The sequence below is a fragment of the Coptis chinensis genome, chromosome 8, assembly GCF_015680905.1.
Source record: "Coptis chinensis isolate HL-2020 chromosome 8, ASM1568090v1, whole genome shotgun sequence".
Lineage (NCBI taxonomy): Eukaryota > Viridiplantae > Streptophyta > Magnoliopsida > Ranunculales > Ranunculaceae > Coptis > Coptis chinensis.
The window spans coordinates 57,260,339-57,280,415 of NC_141463.1; the positions used below are offsets into that span (position 1 = coordinate 57,260,339).

General features: G+C 34.6%; 1 protein-coding gene and 1 pseudogene across 1 annotated transcript; both read left to right on the plus strand.

Moving 5' to 3' along the window:
• The first annotated feature begins 1,241 nt into the window (after positions 1 to 1,241).
• On the plus strand, positions 1,242 to 9,069 carry LOC147482080 (uncharacterized; annotated as a pseudogene).
• A 6,929-nt stretch (positions 9,070 to 15,998) lies between these two features.
• On the plus strand, positions 15,999 to 16,592 carry LOC147482081 (uncharacterized). Its single transcript, XM_086579187.1, has one exon. The coding sequence runs from the start codon at positions 15,999 to 16,001 to the stop codon at positions 16,590 to 16,592; it is 594 nt and encodes a 197-aa protein (XP_086435313.1).
• Positions 16,593 to 20,077: the final 3,485 nt, after the last annotated feature.

Genomic DNA, 20,077 nt, shown 5'->3' on the forward strand with positions numbered 1-20,077 from the left:
TTTTTCTATTTTTGTTTTATTTAATTCTAATAATAACCTTTTCCTCCTATATATAATAGAATTAGAAAATTTGAGTAAACCCAATTTTCATATGCAAACTCTTGTTTATTTTATGTCATTCCATTTCTTTCTATCTGTTCATCTAGGTTCGTTTTTGTTTTCTTTATTTTTCCATTTCATTTCATTTCATCTCATCTTTTTTTTTTTTTTTTTTTTATTGTTTTGAATTGTGTATTTTCAATTTGAGACAATGTGATACAGATTGTGTTTTTTTTCAATTTGTAATATATTTTTATTTAGGTTTAGTGTTATTCATAGTTAATTTATTATTTGTTTTGATTTTTTATGGTGTTGTGTTATTTATTTTTGATTGTTTATGGCATGCAAAACATGTATTTGTATGAAAATCTAATGAGTTTACTATATATATATATATATATATATATATATATATATATATATATATATATATATATATATTTTTTTTTTTTTTTTTTTTTCAAATGATGGATTTTTCAGTACTAGTAGTGTTTTGCTATAACCGTGATAGTTTCACTTTTCGTATCGGAATCAGTGTTCTAAAAATCGGTCTAGGCGTTAGGCGGTGCCCAACCAACTCGCCTAGGCCCAAATCGTTTATAAAATCGGTGGACCGATTAGGCGAGTCTAGGCGGACTAATCGGCCTCTAGGCGGTCCAATCAATTTTTTTTTTTTTTTTTTTTTTTAAATGATTAAATGTCGAAAATTAAATACTAAGATTTGAATGAATTTAAAAGACTAAAGTTCAATGTAAATTATATGCCACTATAAGAAAGAGTATATTTTTATATGAAATCGATCTTCTTCAACTATTACACATTTATGTAATAAGTATATTTGTTTGTGTTTATTTTTTGAGTTATGGTAAATAATTTTCTTCATTTCTTATAGTATAGATGTGTATTACTATATATATTATAAGATATATTGGGGAAAAAAACTGCCTAGCCAGTCTAGGCAGCGTAGAAAGCCTAGGCGCTAGGTGCTTTCCCACCGCCTGAGTAGCCTAGCATTTTTTAGAACATTTATCGGATTAGATTCAACAGTTTCTAAAATTAAGGAAAAGATCCAAAATAAGTGAAATGAATTGTGTACAAAGGATTTTGATGTATGGATTTCTCGTGATAGTAAATAATCTATCATTAAAATTGATGCCAAGCTCCAAGCCATTGCTTGCTATAGTTCTGCGAAGCATATAAGCATGATTGATTTTAATGTAGTGTTGGGTTTGTCTTCTTCACTTATTATTGTTGGGAATTGTGAGGTTGAAGGGCGTACTAACTCAGGTGGTTCTATTTTTCTTGACCATGATATTGAGTTTACTTATGAAAACAAGACGAAGACTTGGGCTAAGGTGTTTACGTATGTTGGACAGAAATTTAAATGACCATGTGAACCTAACCATGTACTCGATTGAGATGGGATATAAATACTTGTATAAGAAGAATGATTTGCATTGAATACATGTTATTTGTAAAAAGAAAGAAGAAATTGGTTGCCTTTGGGTTGTCCATGGTGCTTTGAAGTTTGGTTCTTTCGAGGTGAAGAAGCTTAACCTTGAACATAGTTGTGGTTTTGCATGTAAAGACGTTAGTAATTGTAAAGTTTCGAGTCAACTTGTAAAAAGCCTGATTCTTGAGATGATTCGTGATAATTCTTCTATTATGAAGCTGAGAGAAATTATGCGCTTGATTCATAGAGAGTATCACCTTGATATATCATACTATTATGCTTATACTGGTAGGGAGTTGGTTTTGAAAGACATTTATGGCGAGGGTAGTCTTTCATATTATCAGTTGCATTGGTTTGAAGGTGCTTTGAAGGCTTCGAATCCCGGTAGTCATATTGTGCTTGAAATTGATTTCATAAGTTTTGCAGGATGTTTATCAGTTTTGAAGCGTGTATCCATGGGTTAGTTCAATAGTATTGTCACCCAATGATCTATTTGGATGGGACTTTCTTGAAAGCTAAATTTAAAGGTTGTTTGTTAGCGGCGCCAACTAAAAATGGAAATCAAGGTTTTATTTGAAAACTTCTATCTTTTTGTTGAACGTATGTATGTTATTTTGACATTGTTTTAAAAGATGAGTCGTGATATGAACAAATCGATCTGTTAGCATTAGAGCAAAGTCGAAAACAATACTGTAAGATTGGTTTGAGATATCCACTTGATGTGGGGACCACCCACCACCTTCAATCATGACAAGAAAAAAACATGTGTCCAGACCATGTCGTCGTCATTTTGTTGACTAAAGAATAAATGATATTAATAAAATCTAATCAAAATAAAACACAAAACAAAAACAAAAGAATAAGCAAAATTGAAATAGGTCATTGCTTCTTCTTCAAGAAATCAAAAGAAGACAAACCATAACTTTTCCTTTTTCTTTTTGCCTTTCTCTAAGATCTCTCTTGAAATTTTGCTACTGTCACATTGCCACTGCTGCAAATAGGTAATTTTCTAAAGATGTTTTGTTTCTTACCCCTATTTCCCTCACCCAATGGTACAACAAATGGGACTAATATATAATTGATATGATATGGAATGAACGACTAAATAAAGAAAATCTAATCTGATATCCCAATTAAAATTTTCAAGTTTCAATTCATATTAAGAAAAATTAGATTTAATTGAACCCACTCACACTGCTTACCAAGTACAATTTCACCATATATAATTAATCAATTGGATTCTTACAACAATAATGTTAACCAAGAGGATTTTTGTGTAAAAAAAAAGGGGGATTGATCAACAAATTTAATTGGAGACAAAAGAATCATAAAGAAAGAGAGAGGAGAGAGTGACTAGATCATTCTGTGAGGAGGCTGGTCCGTCTTTTTCGTTGTCTTTCTGTTTTTGTTCGGTAAAATTCGTTCCTCCATCTCTCGGGTTTCTTAGAGTTTTTGTTATTTTAATTCTAATATGTCACTTTCTTTTTATTATTCCTTTTTTTATTTTATTTTTTTAGCCTTGCTTTTTAGTAAACAAGGTGACGTCATGGATGCTTTTTCTTGTTATGAGAAAAGGTGGTGGTCCCCACATGGAGTGGATATCTCAATCCGATCTAACGGTGTTGTTTTGGACTGTGCGCTAATACTAAAAGATCGATCTTTTCATATCACGACTCCTGTTTTAATAGTGTCTTATCGTACTTATTTGTCTTCACATATGTATTGTTTACATTGTTTGTACATGCATACTTCAGTTTGCATGTGAATGATGGTGAGCTTTCCAAGTGTGAAGGGCTTATATATATATATATATATATATATATATATATATATATATATATATATATATACAGCCCCCGACTCCTAAAAGGACTTTAAATAAGGACCAAATCTAAAACAACCACAACTTCACCTACAAAATGATTTAAAATCTAATCTTTTGTACATATAATCTACTAACCATAAAGAATATCTCTACAAAAATTCAACTCGTTTGACAATTTTTAACATTGGCAAAAGATGATTGCAAAAACCAGCCATTTCTGGACCGTTAGATATTTTTAAAAAATGGACAACAATTTTTATCTAAGTTAGAGGGTATCAAACGAGTTGAATTTTTGTAGAGATATTCTTTATGGTTAGTAGATCATATGCACAAAAAATTAGGTTTTAAATCATTTTGTAGGTGAAGTTGTGGTTGTTTTAGATTTGATCCTTATTTAAGGTCCTTTTAGAAGCCGAGCTGTATATATATACACGTATTGGATAAACCAAATCTTTATTGAATTTTATTTTTCCACCGATATGAAAAGTTCTTAATGTTAGTTAAGTCCTAGGTTCCCCAATAGATTGGCCCAGGATAATACTAACAACTTCTCCCAATTCAACCAGGTCGCCATGAGTGGAACTCCGGCCATAACATAATTGACATATCCAAGATATACTCTTGCAACCGAATGCGCTTGAAAAAACGATTTGGCACGCGCAAGTTCCCTCTCTTCGAAGGTGAGATGCGTGCGATACGTCGCTAAATTCGATTTCGCAGCGCTCTGAAGCGACTGTTGAACATCTGAGACGGTCTTGTTTGTTAAGTGAAGCCACTGTTGGATCAATGCTAAGGGATGCTGGAACAGGCAAGGATGCTGGCACTAGTCTCGCTGTCGGTGATGGGTCTTTAACGGATGCAACTTTTTTTGTTGTTCTACCTCAACCAAATCAACATGATCTACTGTTGGGGTGGCTTTTTGGGAATATAATAAAGGCTTTTCAATTTCATAAATCAATGGAAAGGTTGATGAGATGGAGGAAAAAGACAGGATCAAAGAACAGAAAAAGGTATATGCACCATCCCTGTGCTGTTTGTTTCGATGGCAAGCCAAGCCATGGATCGGTTGGCTATATATATATAGCAGGTTCCGTTTACCACACTTTTTATATGATAGTTTATACCATGCTCTACAACTTTACCTACAACGTAAATTATAACCTAGTTTTTTGTAGGTGTGTTCAACAAACCATGAAGATCACCTCTTTTTGGGAATAAAGGTTTTTCAATTTGATAAATCAATGGAAAGGTTGATGAGATGTAAGAAAAAGATAGGATCGAAGAACAGAAAAAGGCATATGCGCCATCCCTGTGCTGCTTGTTTCGACGGCAAGTCAAGCTATGGATCAGCCAGCTAAACAACAAAGACCAGGACTATATATATATAGTCCTTTTCTAAAAAGTAGCTACCTGAGTTAACTTTAAATAAGTATGCAGATAAAATTTCACCTATAAAATGAATTCAAGCCTAATTTTTTGTGGTTATGAAGCACTCACCATAAAAGATCATCTCCACAACAGTTCAACTCATTTGGAAACTTCTAACATAGATAAAAAAATTTATTTAACATTAAGATAAACTTCATATATATAATATGTACGTAAGTAAAAACTTCACCTAGAAAATGAATTCAATCTTAATTTTTTGTGGATATGATATACTTAACATTAAGATCATCTCCACAAAATTTCAGCTAATTTGGAAACCTCTAACATTGGCAAAAAATTATTGCAAAAACTCGACATTTCTGGACTATTAGATTTCTTTTTAAAAATAACAACAATTTTTATCTATGCTAGAGGTTTCCAAATGCGTTAAAATTTTGTGGAGATAATCTTTATGATGAGTGCTTCATAACCACAAAATATTAGGGTTGAATTCATTTTCTAAGTGAAGTTTTACTTGCGTACTTATTTTTAAGTTAACTTAAGTAGCTACTTTTTTGAGAAGGACTATATATATATATATATATATATATATATATATATATATATATATATATGGGTCAGGCTACTTGACATCTTATTTTGACATCCACAACTTACACAATGAACTAAGGGCTGATTTTCTAGGAATATGTTCTCCATACAATAAAGATCGTCTCCATAAAATATCAAGAAATTTGAACATGTCTAACCTTGTCAAAAGTTGTGTTTAAATTCGATATTTATATAACATTCTACAATTTTAGCACTATTTTGAATAAAGTTAGACATATCCAATTGAGATGAGTTTTGGTGGAGATTCTATCCATGGTAGGAAGATTTTCTCTACAAAAAATCAGCCCTTAGTTTAATGTGTAAGTTCATTTTTAGGTTTTGGATGTCAAGATAAGGTGTCAAAATAAGATGTCAAGGTACTACATTGACCCCGTTATATGTATAGATATCAAGCCCGTTATATGAACTCCACCTTATATATACTCTAAATGAACTCCACCACCAAAAGTGGATTTATAAGATGAATTGAAGGCTGATTTTTGGTGAAGATAGTCTTCTCATAATAGAGAATCTTCATACAAAAAATCAGCTCAAACAAAAATATTTAACCTTGTCAAAAGTTGTTTTGAAATTTGAAAAATTTGGACCCGATAATTTTATAACACTGTAAGCAAATTTTGATACGTCCCACATCTTCAAATGTGCTGATTTTTTCTAAGGATGATCGATATTGTGGGAAGAACATCTCCACCAAAAATCAGCTTCTAATTAATTGTTTTTCATGGTGTAGTTTCTTTGGAGTTCATATAACGGGCAGGATATATATAGGGGTAGGTTCCGTTTACAACACTTTTTATACAACGTTTTATACAATACCCCTTGAAAATATGAATTAAGCCTTGATTCTTTGTAGATATGATCTTCACACCATGGAGATCATCTCTACAAAAATTCAACTCATTTGAAAACTCCTAACCATGAGAAAAATTGCTCTCAACCTATAAATTTTTATCAACGGTCCAGAAATATCGATTTTGTAACCCAATTTTGGCAAACTTAGAAATGTTCAAAGGATCCAATTTTTTATGGAGGTCATATCCATGGTGAGAACATCTTATCCACAAAAAATTAGCCCTTAAAACATCTTGAAGGGTCCGGTGGGGGGTATTGTATAAAATATTGTATAAAAAGTGTTGTAAACAGAACCTACCCCTATATATATCCTGCCCGTTATATGAACTTCACTTATATATATATATATATATATATATATATATATATATATAGGAGGGATAGACCCACTCCCATTAGAGCCACTCCCAAAATATACAAAGTCATATCTCATCCTACCAGTTGAATTAAGAGCTGATATTTTGTATAGATGTTATGAAGCACTCACCATAATGATTATCTTCCCAAAATTTCAGGTCATTTGGAAACTTCTAACATAGATAAAAATTGTTGTCATTTTTAAAAAGAAATCTAACGGTCCAGAAATGTTGAATTTTTGTAATCGGTTTTTGCCAATGTTAGAGGTTTCCAAATGAGCTAAAATTTTGTAGAAATGATCTTAATATTGAGTATATCATATTCACAAAAAAATAGATTTAAATTCATTTTATAGGTGAAGTTTTACTTACGTACTTATTTTAAAGTTAACTTAAGTAGCTACTTTTTAGAGAAGGACTGTATATATATATATAGGGGTGGGATAGAGGCACAGTCACTGTAGCCACAATCTAGGCTCAATGACTCCAATCCACTGATCTTTTCCAATCCTACGGAGATCGGTAGTCTCAATTAGCCATATACGAAATACGAAATTTCGGGAAAAAAACATTTTCGAAACAAAAAAATGAAAAATCTCCAAAACAAAAAAAACAAAACATCGATCTCCTTCTCTATTTCTCTCTTAAACCTTCTTCTCCAAAATTACATCAATCTTCTCCAGTGAAACACTCTTCTCTTCTTCGCTCCAAAATTCGGTGACTATCACGAGTGGGTTATCTCTTTCGGTTTGTGTGTTTCTTTCGAGGTAAATTTCGAGCTAATAGTTCTTAATTTCTCTATTTCTCGATCTTTGATTTTATATTCCTTTGCATGCCCAACGACACTTTCTCAATTTCCTTAATTGTTATCAAAAATTTTAATTGGGCTTTTATATGATATGGGAATTGGGTGTTAATATACTATCATCTAAGAATGCAACAAGCTTCCTTAGTCTATATATATATATATATATATATATATATATATATATATATATATATATATATATATAAGAATTTTTTGTTAAGAAATTTAATTGAAATATATGGATTTTACAGCATTTTTTTTTATTGGGCTTTTATATGATATGGGAATTGGGTGTTAATATACTATCATCTGAGAATGCAACAAGCTTCCTTAGTCTATATATATCTAAGGATTTTTTTGTTAAGAAATTTAATTGAAATATATGGATTTTACAGCATTGTTTTTTTTAATTGGGCTTTTATATGATATGGGAATTTGGTGTTAATTTTGAATTTTAAGGAACTGAATGTTATGGAGTTTTTGACTTCGATCATATACATATGCTTCAATTTCCCAATTAAAAACTCCATAACATTCAGATCCTCAAAATTCAAAATTAACACCAAATTCCCATATCATATAAAACCCCAATTAAATAAAACAAAATTAAATTTAAAAAAACTTGACAACAATTAAGATGATAATAACTTCCAAAAGTGTCGTTGGCCATGCAAAGAAAATTGAGTCCATCAGATCGAAGTATATGAAAAATATACCGATCTTGTGAAAACAGTACGTTAATAAAGAAGTCGGTGTGGCAATGAGAAACAGAGAAATTACCTCGAACGAAAGAAGCTCACAACCGAAAGAAAGAACCCACTCATGATAGTCATCGAATTTTGGAGAGAAGAGTGCTTTAGAGAAAAATTCTTGATCTAATTTTGGAGAAGAAGGTTCGATCGATTTTTGGTTTATTTCGTTTTTTTGTTTCACAATTTTTTTTTCCAAAATTTCGTTTTGGTAATTTAGAATAGACTATGTCCGTAGGATTGGCTACAAATCGATGGTTTGGATTCACTGTGCCTAGAATGTGGCTATAATGACTGTGCCTCTATCCCACCCCATATATATATTCAAAGTTCACAAAGATTTTTAACTAGGTTAGAAATTTCGAAATGAGATGAATTTTTGTAGAGATGTTATCTATGGTTTGTAGATCATATCCACAAAAATTATTAGCACTTAACTCATCTTGTAGGGGATGGTATAAACCATGGTATAAAAATGGTGGTAAATGGAACCTGCTCGTGTGTGTATATATATATCATGGTAAAAGTGTGATTCTGTTTGCCACAATTTTTATACCATGGTTTATACCCCAAATATATATGTATATATTGATTATATTTGTTTTTTCTTCTTGAAGTTTGTTTCAAGTGGCCATGGCTGTCGTGGCTAATGAAACAGATGACAATTGGCGTTGGTTCTTGGAGAATTTGAAGTTGGTTGTCCCTTGTGATAGGAGGTACACATTTTTGACAGACGTGCTGGCTTAGTTAAACACATTCCCATTGTTTTCCCCACTTCATTCCATAGTTATTGTTTGTGGCACCTAAAAAACAATGTGTCTACGGCTATGTGTGGGAGGAATGCAAGTATACTGCATGTTGTGAATTTGTTCTTGGAGTGTGCTAATGCTCCTACAATAGCTGAGCTGAAGAGAATTGGAGGGCCAAAAATTGAGGAGTTCTTTGTGAAGATCCCATTTGAGCATTGGGCTAATGCGTGCTTTTAGGGATGTAGGTATGGTGAGATGTATTCTACCCTTGCCGAGTGTTTCAATGCGTGGATTAAAGAAGAATGCTTTATGCCTGACATTGTTGTATTGTATCATATCCGTCGAAATATGATGAAGATGTTTGATGACCACCGTCGTGAGTGTTTGTCTTGGCATTCGGAGTTGTGCCTTTTAATGGAAAGTGTTTATCGTGCTAAAGTTGATGTTGCAAGATCTTTCAGGGTTGTTATATCAAATGAGGTTGAGTTTGAGGTTGAGAATGAGGATGTCATAGTTCATCATGTCAACATAGGGCGCAGGCCTTGTAGTTGTCGTTACTAGCAGATTGTCAGTTTCCCCTGCGTACATGCAGTGGCATCTATTATCAGTTATGGTGGTTCAGTATACTCATTCATTGATCCGGCTTTCACTATCTCTTCTTTCTCCCCATCGTACTCCCACTCAATTATATTCATCCTATTGCAAATATTGAGATGCCTATGGAGATGCCTGAAGATTGTGATATGATGCCACTTGATGTTAGGAAAGGTCCTGGAAGGCTGAAGAAAAAGCAGATTGAAAGCACAGAAGCAAGCCGGAGAAAAAGAGGATTGAAAACACAAAAGCAAACTAGAGTTTGCAAAGAATACAGTTGACATCATGAACAATAACACCATAAGCTTTGCAAAGGCTCCATATGCAGTCTCCATTTTGGCTTTGAGACACTCCATGATTGCACCTTCAATATCTTTCTTATGTAATACACGTCCCGCTCTACTGAGATAATCTCAAATGAACCATGTTGTTTTATCCAGCTGAATTCCTTTCACTGTTGCAATACGTTGTATGCAAATGCCTCTTACAGGTAGCCCAAATGTAACAACAACATCTTCCACTGTGAGCTGTACAAGTTGGTCTCCAAGCTTAAAGGCTTTCATATCTCTTGAGTAATGCTTCAAAAGCTGAAGAATTGTATTTGTGGACAACCGAACATGCGTCTTGCCAAACCTTTCCTCATAGAAACATTTAAAAATACAAGAAAAATGTGTCTTCTCCATAGCTTCTACATATGCCACTCCAAAATCTTTGTTCTTCTTCAGCTTTGCAATCAAGTCAATCATTTGTGAGAAACTGCACTGAAACTGTTGTTACTCACTTTTAACATAATCTCATTTTCTCTTTGTCAAAATAGGTGAAACAATTTTATTCTCCTCTCCATTCCTTGTCACAATTCCTCATTGCTTTTCTCTCTTCTTGGGTGGAGCTTTCTTCGTGCCTTTTTTTGCCATTGTTGCATCTTTTCGGCTAACTTGTCTTTTGTTGTCAACTCCTTTTCTTTTTCCACTATTTTTAGGTACAACAACAAAATCATGTTCAGACGCCTGCATGAAACACGAAAATGGTTAGAAAAAATATATATTCATCAATTTGCAACATGATATAAATAGACGTTAAAAACCAAGTAAAATAGGTGTATAGGGGCCGTTTGGCAATGATTAAGATAATCCATTTTATGACATATAATCTATTATGAGTACCATAATTGTTTTTAAACTTAAAAAAATTTGTGTGGTAAAATTTGTTAGAAACCATTATCTCATTCTCAAAATGAGATAATTCATTAAAAAAAAAAAAAAAAAAAAAAACTTAAAGAATAAGAAACAAAATTTATGGAGCTTTCCTATATAAACGAGTCACCATATTTTAATTCTTTTTGGGTTTTGGAAATTTCTATTTCAATTTTTGGTTTAGTCATAAAATAAAAAAAATTGATTTGTATTTGATTGTTTGGTATCATTTATTCCATAAAGGATTATCTCAAAAATATTTACGTTAGAATTGATTTTAAAAACATAATTCTTTCTAGTGATACACATGCAGAGACTAACACACATGCATGCATGAAGTTCTATGAAAAAAACACAAAACAAATGCACATGCATAGACACCTTATTTGATTCCAGTATGCATGTTGGTAATAATGCACATGCAAAGACTAGTACACATGTCAAAGAATATAAATGTAGTTTTACCTCGTCATTAGTTTGTTCATTAGTTTCTTCTTCATCATTTTGTCCACCATCATTGACTTCATTTTGTTATTGATTGTCATCACTTTCTTCACCATCATCGTCTTCTTCTTCATATATGCTTATCATCCGTTTCATAATTCATAACTTCTCTTGACGTGTCCTCATTATTCAAAACACTATGCGCATGCATGACAATAATCATCATTTGGAGCACACTTCAACTCTTTACAGTGAGTTGCTTCTCTACTATTATAGCAACATCGTAGATTTGGATATATGTCTTCTCCATTTTGTTCTCTAAAAACTTTGAGTTTCAACTTATTCCAATGATTCGTCTACACCAACAAACAATGATACGATACAAATAATTGAAAACTTCTCGAAAAAGTAATCAACTTTTTTAATGTAATAACCCTGAAAAATTTGTGATACTTTATTCATTAATTTCATGCAAATACAACACACATGCAAATAAGATTATGCATGTGTGTTAGAACATGCAAACAACTTTATGCATGTAAATTTGTTGCTCAAATTAGTTGTAAATAAAAGTAAAAATTGAATAACAACATGCCAATTACAAATTATTATTCTAATTTTTTTAGACAACTGACTCATATATTTACATACAATAAAAATATAAATAAGATAAATCACGAAAGCTAGGGTTTTACCTTTAATGATAATTCATCTTTTTCATTGTATGCATCTTCATTTCTTCCTAAATCTTCATCATTATGTTGATCCAAACTTCTCATTCTCAAATTGTTAAAAATTAGGGATTTCAAATTTTGTAGATTAGAGTTTAAATCAGGTATTGAAAGAAATTTAAAGTTGTGCGTGTTTAAAAATGTTAGTTTTCTTAAATTAACAAAGGTGGATGGTGAGATGAGGTTGTATGTAAAACTAACAATTAATGGTGGCTGGCTTTTGAGCTTTCGTTCGTTGTGACTTATTAACAGAACTAAAGAGTTGGGTTCAAAAGCAATAATAGGAAATACCATCTTTGCAACCCAGTTTGTCCTGGAGCCTTAATTATTTGCTGAACAAAACTATCGAGGAATACAGCTCCTATCTCCCACCTTATGTATGCAAATGATGCTTTGATTTTTGGGTGTTTCTCTGTTGACGAAGCACATGCTCTTAATCATTTACTTAGAAGGTATTGTGAAGCTTCAGGGCAATGCATTAATAGAACAAAGTCTCAATTGATTCATCACAAGGCATTTCCTCCAAGATTCAGCAAATTCCCTGTATATCTAGGGGTGCCTTCCAACTTAGGAAGGACCACTGTGTCAAGCTATGGGAAAATCATTCAAAAGTTTCATGACAGACTTACCAGCCAGAAAACAAATGTTCTTTCTAAGGGTGGCCGATTGACACTAATCAATTATGTCTTATCTGCCCTACCTACACATGCCATGTATTGCTTAAAATTACCTTTTCAGCTGATTGATGAGATGGACCATATCAGAAGAAGTTTTTTGTGGGGACATAAAGTTGGTGTAAGGAAGCTTCACTATTTTTCTTGGGACCTAGCTTGTAGTCCGATTGTATCTGGAGGCCTCAGCATCAAAGACTTGCAAATGCAAAATCTGGCACTATTGGGAAAGAAAGTGTGGCAACTATGCAATCCTACATCTCTTTGGGCCAAACAAATAAGAGATAAATATTTCCTGGGTGGAAAGTTCATGTGCGCTCCTCTTTACTCCACTGCATCTAAGGTCTGGAGAACAATGCATTATTTAAAATCTCTATTAAAATTGGAGATACAATGGAAAGTGGGAAATGGACTTTCCATATATACATGCATGGAATGATGCTTAGATACCAGAGACACCCTTAAAATTGCCTTTGTTAAGTCAACCAGGTGGTTGCAACCTTGATAGAGTTAATGAATTTGTGGATCCTGTAACTAAATAGTAGAATTATCAACTAGTCAATCTCTTCTTGCCAAAAGTCTATGCAAGAAGAATTATGTCTATTCCTCTTTCACCAAATGCCTCTCGAGATACTCAATTTTGGGCACCTGATAAGCATGGAAACTACACTGTCAAGAGTGTTTATAAGTGCATGCTGGAATGGGTAGATAGCAATTACAAAAACAAGATACCAATTTTTTTGAAAGTGTGTAAGCTAAATCTACCTTATAAGATAAGATTCTTTTTATGGCAAGTCTTACAGAATGTGATCCCAACGGCTGACATCTTGAGAAGTCAAGGATTCTTGGTCGATGAAACATGTACACTTTGCAATGAATGTGAGGAAAACCCAGTGCATATTTTCGTCAATTGTCACTTTGCCAGAGCAGTTTGGTTTGGGATTGACCTAGGACATACTATTAATACTAGGAGTTGTACCAACATGTATGATTGGATAAATATGATGGTGAAGTGTTTCTTCGATACTGATGATGCTGAGCAATTTTTCATGGTCAAGGGAGCTACTTTATGGTTCATTTGGCTTGCGTAAAATGAAGTCAAGTTTAATAGAAGAATACAAAATCCATTGAGATGTATTATCAAAATGAAGAAACTAGTGGAGCTGATGAATAAGATTGGGGATGGCAATTTAAGGTCTCGGAGAAATGAAGTCACTATTAACATTGGTTGGACACCACCTCCTCTTGGCTGGATCAAGCTAAACACGGATGGATCCGCACTGAATAATGGTGTTGCAGGTGCTGGCTGTGTGATTAGAGATGATGCCGGTAAGTTCATTATGGGTGTTGCTCTGCCAATACCATATGCTACAATTATGTGTGCAGAATTCTTGGCATTTAAAATTGGACTACAGGTTATTATCGCGAAGAATTTAGATATGGTGATCATAGAAACTGATTGCTCTTTACTCAAGAACCTTGTTTGCCATAATGATCACCAAATTCCTATCGCGGTGAGCACCATCCTTGCAGATATTAGAGACCTATTAAAAGAAGTTCAACATAGAATTATATGGAGCTACAGGGAAGCAAACTTTGTTGCTGATAAGTTAGTGACTTTTGTTGCTGGTGTCGTGGGCAAATATCGTCAACCCGATATTCCAATCCAAATATCGTAACTAACTTGAAATATCGACATGATTGTTGGTATTTTGTGCATAAGTTTATGTGTTATAGGAACAAGCAGGAAAAGGAAGGAGAAGAATGAGAATGGACACGCGTCAGGATAGGATTGGGTACCACTATAGCTAGAAGACTATATAAAGCGATGATCAAGAGAAAAAAAGGAGATTGGATTCATTACAGAAATATTTGTAAAACTAGAGAGAGAGAGAGAGACTTTGTATGTAACCACCATTAATGATGAATACAAAAGCTTGAGTTTCATTTCTTTCCAATTATCAATTCAATCCAAATCTATTCAATTCATAGCTGATCTTAGAAAAAGATACTTGATCACTACATTGGCGCCATCTGTGATTCAAATACAAGAAAAGATATTTCTTTTCTTCTTTCTTTGAAGATCGAATCCAAGGGTAAAAGTTTTGAGATACTGAATAATTGGTTATGTTCAAGAAAATTTTGTGAGATCAGTGAAGTTGTTTAAGGAGGTATTCATTTTCTTGTCAAGATGCCTCCAAAGCGTGCTACATCATGTAAAATGATGATGGTTAATGAAGGGAGTACTTCTCAAGCAGCTTCCAAGAATGAGGAACGAAGAACAAGGCGATCGGTAAGTAGATTGATGGAAGAAGTAGATGAGATACATGAAGAAGAGGTATCTTTAAAAGCCTTGTTAAGAAGGTTGGAAGAATTGGAAAAGCAGATGAACAAAGTTTTAATGGCTGAAAACAAAGCTATGAGAGAAGAGAATGAGAAGCGTGCAGTAGATGCTATGTACGAGAAAGATGGCGAGGAGTCAAGTTTAGGCACTCCAGTGGTGAAAAAGAGTCATATCAAGGAAGTGAGAAAAAGCCACCTCAAAGAGGTTCAATCAGTATTGAAATCGACACCAAGGGTTGTGCAAGAGGAAGAGGGAAATAGTGCAGGAGATGATGCAGAGGCAATTTGGGGACAAGCTCCTAGAAAAGGTATCAACTTCGATTCGTAAATTGGCAGATGATGTAAGTAGAAACCCATTGAAAAAGGAAGTAAAAAGGGTGTCATTACCTCCAAAATTCAAGAATCCAAAGTTCACCCAGTATGATGGGACCACTGACCCAATGGACCATCTCTTTAGCTATCGACACCAGTTCTCAATTTATCACGAAACGGAGTATTGGGATTCCGTACTATGTCGATCATTTTCTTCGAGCCTTAAGGCAAAGCATTGAAGTGATTCTGTACAATACCTAAGGGAACCATTTCATGTTTTCGTGAAATCGAAGAAAGATTCCTCACCAATTATGGTCATCAGAGGGTGAAGCCGAAACAGGTGTCGGTTCTATTCCAATTGAAACAAGGGAAAAAGGAGTCTTTGAAGGATTTCTTGGCGAGATTCAAGGCCGAAACTCAATCGGTCAAGAGGCTTGATGAATCTGAAATGACAGCCGTCAATGGCTTTCCAGATAGGTGTGATACCTGGATCATATATGCATAAATATCTCTTGCGAAAAGAAGTTAAAAGTCTACAAGAGTTGTATGACAAAGTTGATAGAGATATTAGAGTGGAAGAAGGAATAAATGCAGCCACTGTGCAAACTGTATTTCAAGTGCCAGAGACAAGAAAGAGAGACAAAGATAATGGAGATCGACACGAGAGTCGAGATCCCTCGAGGTCAGATAATAAAAGACCTCATGAGAATTATACAAATCGGGATAATCAACCACAACAAAGAAGGAAATATGAGAGGACACTAAAAGAAGAGCTAGATCCCAATAATTTCATCGTCACCAATACCACACCGGAAGATATATTAAGGAGGATCGCAAAAGAAAATTTCGTGACCTAGCCAAAATACACTCTTAGGGAGATGAAGGGCAAGCCTTACTGTCAATTTCACAAGATTGAGAACCATGAGACAAACAGATGCTTGCAATTATTAAAAGAAATTGATAGACTAATGAAGGATGGGAAGTTAAGAGAATTTAGGGCTGATGTCAGACCCGCAAAAACTGCAACAATACACGATAAACCCCTTGGAGTAATAAATATGATCTACAAAAGGGAAATACCACAGAAGAAAATCATGAGAGAGAAAATAAGAAAGATTTCAACGGTAAAAGAAGTGCTCGAGGTCAATGTCGAGCCTGTTCCAGTAAATCAGAGTCTGGTATCGGCTAGCATCCCAGGAGCAATTATGTTCGTACCAGATGACCTATCTAAGGTGATGTTGCCACATGATAATGCATTATTAATCACTTTGCGTATCTCTGGATATGATGTGCAAAAGATACTCGTGGATTGTGGTAGTTCTGTAAATATTTTATTTTGGAAAGCATTCACAAGCATTGGTCTCGATGAGACTCATCTAAAGCCACCAAAATTCAGTTTGTTTGGGTTTAATGGAAGCTCTACCAAACCCGTGGGAAAAATAAAATTGCCAGTCGAGCGGGTCCTCAGATAGTGATGACAAAGTTCGTGGTCATAAAGCATCACTCCGATCACAATGCAATACTTGGTAGAAAGTGGATACACGATATGTGTGCTATCCCAAGTACATTTTACAAGGTAATCAAATTTCCCACAATGTATGGCTTGCACGAAATTAGGGGGGATCAGTCGGAGTCAGAAAAGTGTAATTTTATCACTGTAAAGGGGATGATGGAGGGAAAAAGCCAAGACACTAGAGGCGTCTTGGAAAGCTATAAGTAGCAGTTACATCAAGCTTTACCTACCGACACCAATATGCAGATACATAAGTAAGTAAAGTTCACACAAGAGCTAAAGCAAAATGAAGAACCCTGGGAAAGAAAAGCAATAGAGGTAGTGGAAAAAATTGATATTGGTACAACAGAAAGTGAGCATCATACGTTCATTGGTACAGAAATGTCTGCCACTATAAGAAATGAGTTGATGGTCTTTTTAAAAGAAAATCAGGATTTTTTTGCGTAGTCAATGTCGGACCTCACCGATATCGACCCAGCTATCCGTTCACACAAGATGAATATGGAAGAAAATGCAACTCCTATCCATCAAAGTATCAAAAGGTTAGACCAATGTATGAAGAAGCGGTGCAAGCCGAGATACAAAAGATATTAAATAATGGCATAATTAGAGAAATGGATCATTCTCAATGAGTGTCAAACATAGTAGTAGTGCCCAAGAAGAATGGTAAAGTTTGAATTTGCGTTGACTTTACCGATGTAAATAAGAAGTGTCCTAAATATCATTATCAGATGCCAAGGATAGATAAGTTGGTTGATCGAACAGGTGGTTTCGAATTAATCAATTTCTACGATAGATATTCGGGATATTTTCAGATTCTAATGGCTATTACAGATCAACTCAAAACGACGTTCGTCGTTAATGGAGGTATATACTGTTTCATCAGAATACCATTTAGGTTGAAAAATGCAGGAGCTACTTATCAAAAGTTAGTGGAGAAAATATTTAAAAAGCTTATAAAATGAATTGTCGAGGTCTATATCGACGATATGGTTATAAAGTTTATGAAAGCTGAAAATCATGTGAAGGACCTCGATACTGTATTTCGAATATTTTGAGAATTTAACATGAAGCTTAACCCAGAGAAGTGTACTTTCGGGGTTAGTTCTGGAAAATTCTTGGGGTATATTGTTACCAAGCGAGGCATCGACACTAATCCTGATCAGATACAAGCAATTCAGCAAATGCCATCTCCAACAACTAGAAAACAGATACAAAGGCTGACTGGAAGAATAGTTACGCTCAACAGATTCATATCCAGAACCTCTTATCGATGTAAGCCGCTTTTCAAGTTGCTTAAAAACAATACTAAATTCTATTGGAATGAAGAATGTGAAGAAGCATTTTTTGAATTAAAGAAATATCTCCAAGAAATCCCGACGCTTACAAAGCCAGATGAGGGAGAAAGTTTGCTTCTCTATTTGGATGTGTCAGAATTTGCTATAAGTTCGGTATTGGCAAAAGTTAAAAAGGGTGTTGAAAGACCGGTGTATTTTCAAAGAAAAACAATGCTCGAGGCAGAGACACGATATTCAACACTGAATAAATACGCTTTGGCGCTTTTATTCTCATCTCAGAGGCTGAAGCTGTATTTTCAATCACACTCTATGATCGTTATGACGAATCTCCCATTAAAGCAAACTCTGGTGAAAACTGCCAAATCAGAAAGAATGTCGAAATGGTCAGTACTAATAAACAAATTTGGTGTCGAATACCGAAACCAAGTATCAGAGAAAAGTCAGGTATTGGTCGAATTTTTGGCTGATTTTCCATGTGAGGATGCTAGTTGGGGCATAGAAGAGGAGGAGTTCTCAAAGCTGCAAGAGCCCGAGGATATTATCGATACAGATGATCCATGTGCTAGAACAAATGGTTGGAAACTATTTGTCGATGGATCATCTGGGAGTAAGGGATGTGGCATCGGGGTTATATTGGTTTCACCCGAAAATCAAAGGCTCAAAATAGCAGTAACGTTAGGATTCCATGCATCGAACAACGAGGCTGAGTACGAAGCTTTAATTGCCAGACTCGAGATGGCCAAATCTCTTAAAGTGAAAGAATTATCACTTTTTAGTGACTCAATGCTCGTTGTCAGCCAGATTAATGGAGGATATTCAGCAAAATGTGATAACATGGTGGATTACTTGAGTTTTATAAAAACTAAGTTGAGGGACTTTAGTAAAATAAGGCTTCAGCACCTCAATAGAAATGAAAATAGGCATGTAGACGCCCTAGCTTATATGGCAGCGATGCTAGAAAACATAGAGGGTCGCACTTTGCACTTTGGCATCTAGGAGAGGCCAAGCATCGATGTCGACAAACCAGAGGTTATGAAAATCGACACACTGGGGGTGTCATGGATGGAAGCATATATATCATACTTACTTGAGAATAAAGTACCTGAGGACATAAATGAAGCTAGAAGAATCAAGTCTGGAGCACAAAGATATGTATTGATTGATAATGAGCTATATCAACATGCACATTTAATCATTTCAAAGCTCCACGAAGGAGAATGTGGAAACTATTCAACTAGAAGATCATTGGCAAATAAAATAATGAGGCAAGGATATATTTGGCCCCATATGCGAAGAGATTATCTTCGTTATGCTAAAAAGTGTATGCAATGCCATATACATGGAAATGTTATACACGTTCCAGCTGAGGAGTTGTGCACCATGTATTGAACTCATTGCCTTTTGCGCTATGGAGCATGGATATTGTCGGTCCTCTAACATCTAGAAGAGGTAAAAGATGATTCATGCTCGCGGTCACTGACTATTTCACCAAGTGGGTAGAGGCCATAGCCTTACATCACATAAAAGAGCAAGATATGATAAGTTTTCTTTTCGAAAGAGTAATATGTCGATACGAGTTGTCATATGCTATTATATCAGATAACGGGCCACAGTTCGAGGGAGGAAAAGTAAAAGCTTTCTTGGAATCATACAAGGTAAAACATTTCACATCTGTGCCATATTATGCTCAAGGTAATGGGAAATTAGAGGCAACAAATAAAACCATTATGGATAATATCATGAAAAAGCTGGAAGACAAGAAATGTCTCTGGGTGGATAAATTAAACAACGTTCTATGGGCTTATGGAATGACACCTCGAACTACCATGGATGAATCTCCTTTTGCATTAGCTTATGGAATCAGAAATGGTGGTATCGACATCTAGAACCAAAGTCTTAACAAATGGCCAAAATAATGAAGTAATGGCAGCATAAGTCCTCAATCTCAAGGAAACAAGAGATCAACAAAGATTAAGGCTCGATACATACCATCAGCAACTCAGAAAAGCTTTCAACAAGAAAGTGAGAGAAAGACATTTTCAAGAAGGTGATTTGGTCTTGAAAATGGTTACTCAAGCAACTAAAGATAAAGGAGCTGGCAAATTAGTAGCAAGCTGGGATGGGCCTTACATCATTCACAAAGTAG